The 3,897-nt window shown below is 52.6% G+C and overlaps 1 protein-coding gene across 1 annotated transcript; it reads right to left on the minus strand.

The window, feature by feature from the left end:
* Window positions 1-763: 763 nt before the first annotated feature.
* On the minus strand, window positions 764-2,849 carry LOC124699068 (probable beta-D-xylosidase 2). The gene is made up of 2 exons (XM_047231438.1): window positions 1,514-2,849; window positions 764-1,392 (listed from the first exon to the last, which is right to left on the minus strand). The coding sequence occupies exons 1-2, from the start codon at window positions 2,829-2,831 to the stop codon at window positions 764-766; spliced, it is 1,947 nt and encodes a 648-aa protein (XP_047087394.1). The 5' UTR covers window positions 2,832-2,849.
* Between the last annotated feature and the right edge of the window lie 1,048 nt (window positions 2,850-3,897).

Below are 3,897 nucleotides of genomic sequence, written 5' to 3' on the forward strand. Positions count from 1 at the left end.
GTATAGCTCCCAAGCAAGATTCGCCCAAGGAAAATTGGCATTGATTGTAAAATTTATGCAGATGCTTCATGAGAAGACAATCATTTTGTATAGATAGATTGAGGACTCCAAGACCACCTTTCTCTTTAGGCCTAGACCAAATCCCACGCAGCAAGAGGTGGATTTTTCTTATTGGCATCTTTGTCTCTCCAGAGGCAATGCCTTCTATACTTATCACATTCATCCAAAACCCATTGCTATATTTTGAGAGTACTTAGACAAAAAATTGTCAAAGAGGAGGGAACTGAGTTGACCAACCTCAGTTTGCTACCATAATTTAGATAAATCGAACAAGAGGGCAAGCATCGTTGTACTGTCATAATCATGGCATACGATACCACAAAAGGATGGGCAAGAAAGACAGCAGGTGTTGAGCCAAATCCCTAGTTCATACACAATCATACTGTTGGGAAACCATCCGAACCTACAAAATTCCTTGCGTGGCTCAGACTCTCCGCTGGTGCAAGAATTTTACATGATTGATTTTGGATAATTTTCTAAAACAGAGAATAAACAGTGGTTATTTGCATTCCTTCCAGTTCAATCATTTGCAATACGTAGAACAGTTGTTTCAGTAATCAGGTGCAATTCCAATTTCCATCTCCACCTTCGCAGAGTGGCCGGCAGCATGGAAATCCAATCCCGAACCAATCAACATTTGTTGATGCCAATCTATGGCTGAATCCTTCTTCCTACGACGGATGCTTCAGTCGATCAGTAGCTTCTATACCCCTAGCTGCTCAACCGCGAGCGTGACCGAGTGGGTCAGCTCGCCGATCGTCAGGCTGTGCTCGCCCACGGGGATCCTTCGGACCCCGTCCCGGTCGGCGACGCTGAGGCCGTTGCAGACGTCCAGCCCCATCTTGACGCGGGCCACGCCACCGGCGGGCACGTGCACCTTCTCGAACGCCACCAGCTGCCAAGCAGGCGCGCCGTGGGCGGCGGCGGCCGCCGCCGGAGGGGACGCGTACACGAGCACCGTGTGCGCGCCGTCCCGGTCGCCGACGTTCTTCACGTCGACGTGGACCGGGATGCTCAGTCCCTCGCACCGCGCGTGGGAGACGCGCACGTCGGCGGCGGCGTGACCAAGATGTGCCGTTGTGTTGAGGGAGGAGGCGGTGGCGGCGTGGTGGCCGGTGAGCCGGACGGAGAGCTGCGCCGGCGCGTGCGCGAGCGTGTGGGTGAACTTGGTGTAGCTTAGGCCGTGCCCGAACGGGTGGATCGTCGGGCCGGTGTAGAACCGGTACGTTCGGCCGGGGTACCCCTTCGCCGGGTCGGCGCGCATCGCCATGTTCGTCATCGGCGCCTTCTGCAGGTAATCCTGTGGGTACCATGTCACCGGCAGCTTCCCTCCTGCATCATTTCCAATCCCAAATCAATCAAACTCATAATCTTGGTTCAAAGGTTTCATGTTCTCAATCAATTTGTGCCATTTTGTGGTAGTATATTTTTTTGTTCAAGTCAGTGTTGGTACCTGGGTTGTGGTGACCGAAGATCACGTCAGCGATGGCCTGCCCGCCAGCCTGACCGGGGTACCCTGCCCAAAGGATGCCAGCGACCTTCCGGTCGTTCTGCGCGAACGTAATGTCGACGGGCCCGCCGGACATGAGCACCAGGATCACCGGCCCTTTGGCGGCCTTCGCCACCGCGGAGACGAGTTCTGCCTGGCGTCCAGGAAGGAGCAGGCTTGTCCGGTCCAGGCCCTCGGCCTCGATCTTCTGATCGAGTCCAACAATGACGATGGTGGCGTCGGCACGGCGGGCCGCGTCGACGGCAGCGGCGATCGGCTGGTTGCCTCCTTGGCATGCCACGTCAGTGCAGCCCGCCTGGTGCAATGCGGTCTTCACGTACCTGCCGATGCCCTGCAACGGCGTGGTGTACCCGCACGGCTTACCGGCGTAGTTCCCGATCATGGCGACGGTGGCTTCGGCGTGCGGGCCGACGACGGCGACGGTGCGGTGTGTCGCCGGTGTGAGCGGCAGCGCAGCGCCGGCGTTCTTGAGCAGCACGACGCTCTGCCTCGCCGCCTCGAGCGCCAGGTCCTGGTGCGCCCGGGTGCACACGTGCTGAGGTCCGAGGTGTCCAAACGGCTGCGTGGCCAGGTCGCCGTCGTACATCCCGAGCCGCATCTGCACGATGACGGTGTTGGTGACGGCGGCGTCGATGTCGGCGTCGGACACCTTCCGCTGCGCGACGGCGCCCTCGGTGTACTGCGCGAGGAACGGGCCGCAGTCGAGGTCCAGCCCGGCCCGGAGCGTGGCGGCGACGGCGTCCTCGTGGGTCCTGGTGTAGTGCTGGTCGCTGAAGAAGACGTCGACGGAGTCGCAGTCGGAGACGATGTACCCCTCGAGCTGCCACTTGCCGCGGATGGTGCCGCGGAGGAAGGACTCATCGGCGCAGGTGGGCACACCGTTGACCTGGTTGTAGGAGCACATGACGCTGGCAGCGCGGCCATCGACGACGCAGGACTTGAAGGGCACGTTGAAGGTGTCCTCCAGGTCCTGCGGGGTGACGACGGCGTTGAAGTGGAAGCGGTCGGTGCCGGACCAGCTGTCGAGGTCGTAGGCCGTGAAGTGCTTGCAGCAGGCGGCGGTCTTGAGACGCGTGTGGCCGCCGTGGTGACCTCCGCCGCCGTAGGGCTGCTGGAGGCCGCGGACGTAGGCGGCGGCGTAGCGGCCGGACACGGCGGGGTCCTCGCCGGGGGTCTCCTGGCCGCGGCCCCACCGCGGGTCCCGGAAGATGTTCACGTTGGGGCTCCAGAAGGTCAGCCCCGCCTGACCGCCGTTGTACATTGCACGTCCCTCGTCTGACACCGCCTGGATGCAAGATACACGTATGTTATTGCAGAGATAATATTACACGTACTGTAGATACAATACATACATCAGAGAACAAATACAGCAGGAATCAAAGCGAAATGTACTTTTAAACCCATGTGAAAATCCTACTGCCACCATAAAAACAATTTAAAATATCAAAAAATTCTGAACAAAATTTCGTGGACATACATTGACATTCTATGTCCACACGTCAAGTTTCGCGAACAATCAATTTTTTTTGTGTCCTGTGCAAGAAAGGTAAAGAAAAGATCTCGTGAAGAGTCTTTTTTAGCACCGGTTTCTCTCATTTTTATGTACAACATAAAAAATATGAATGTGTAAAAACGTTTTGGTATAACGTCGAGATGTACCTGCTACATTTTTTTGTCAGAGAGCATATGCACCTGTGTGCAAAAACGTCTTGGTATATATGCTCCTTACTGACTGTACTTTGACGAAAGCTTGTAATTCTAGTAGAAAGGTACCCTAATTAGGGTACCTTTTTTTTTTGCCCCGTTTCTAAAAAAAAAAAGGTACCCTAATTTTTCATGGTGGATCAAAGGCACGTTTGTTATTGCAAATTGTTTCAGATCGCCTGAACTTGAGCGTGGAGTTTTGCAGCCCCAGCAACATGGCTTTTTTTATTAAAAAGAATGACAATTCAAAATTTTGAAAGAAAACTTATTTTCTTCTTTTAGATGTAGAAAAGTGCCAAATCTTAATTAGAACTTCCTTATTATAGGTTGCACAAAAAGTAGAAAAGTATGGATACTACCTCTAGTTCCACTAAATAAGTCTTATATTTCTAAAAATGTAAACGACGCAAAGTTTGACTCAACATTTAGAAAAATCATTAATATGTACTGTAGTACAATTCAAAATCAACACCGTTAGGTAAATCATGAAATTTATTTTCATATAATAGCTATATAATATCATAGTCTTTGACAGTTTTTTTTAAAGTTTAGTTGGACCTTACTTATCTTGATTTTATTTTTAAAAATAGAATTTATTGATTAGATCGGAGGAACATTACAAG

This window comes from Lolium rigidum, chromosome 3 (assembly GCF_022539505.1).
Source record: "Lolium rigidum isolate FL_2022 chromosome 3, APGP_CSIRO_Lrig_0.1, whole genome shotgun sequence".
Taxonomy (NCBI): Eukaryota; Viridiplantae; Streptophyta; class Magnoliopsida; order Poales; family Poaceae; genus Lolium; species Lolium rigidum.

What these genes read in the sequence shown, in the direction of transcription:
- LOC124699068 (XM_047231438.1), bottom strand. Translation starts at nt 2,831, where the DNA reads ATGTACAACGGCGGTCAGGCGGGGCTGACCTTCTGGAGCCCCAACGTG. An exon ending in CTTCGGTCACCACAACCCAG is followed by an intron (nt 1,393 to 1,513) that starts GTACCAACACTG and finishes GAAATGATGCAG; the next exon opens with GAGGGAAGCTGCCGGTGACA.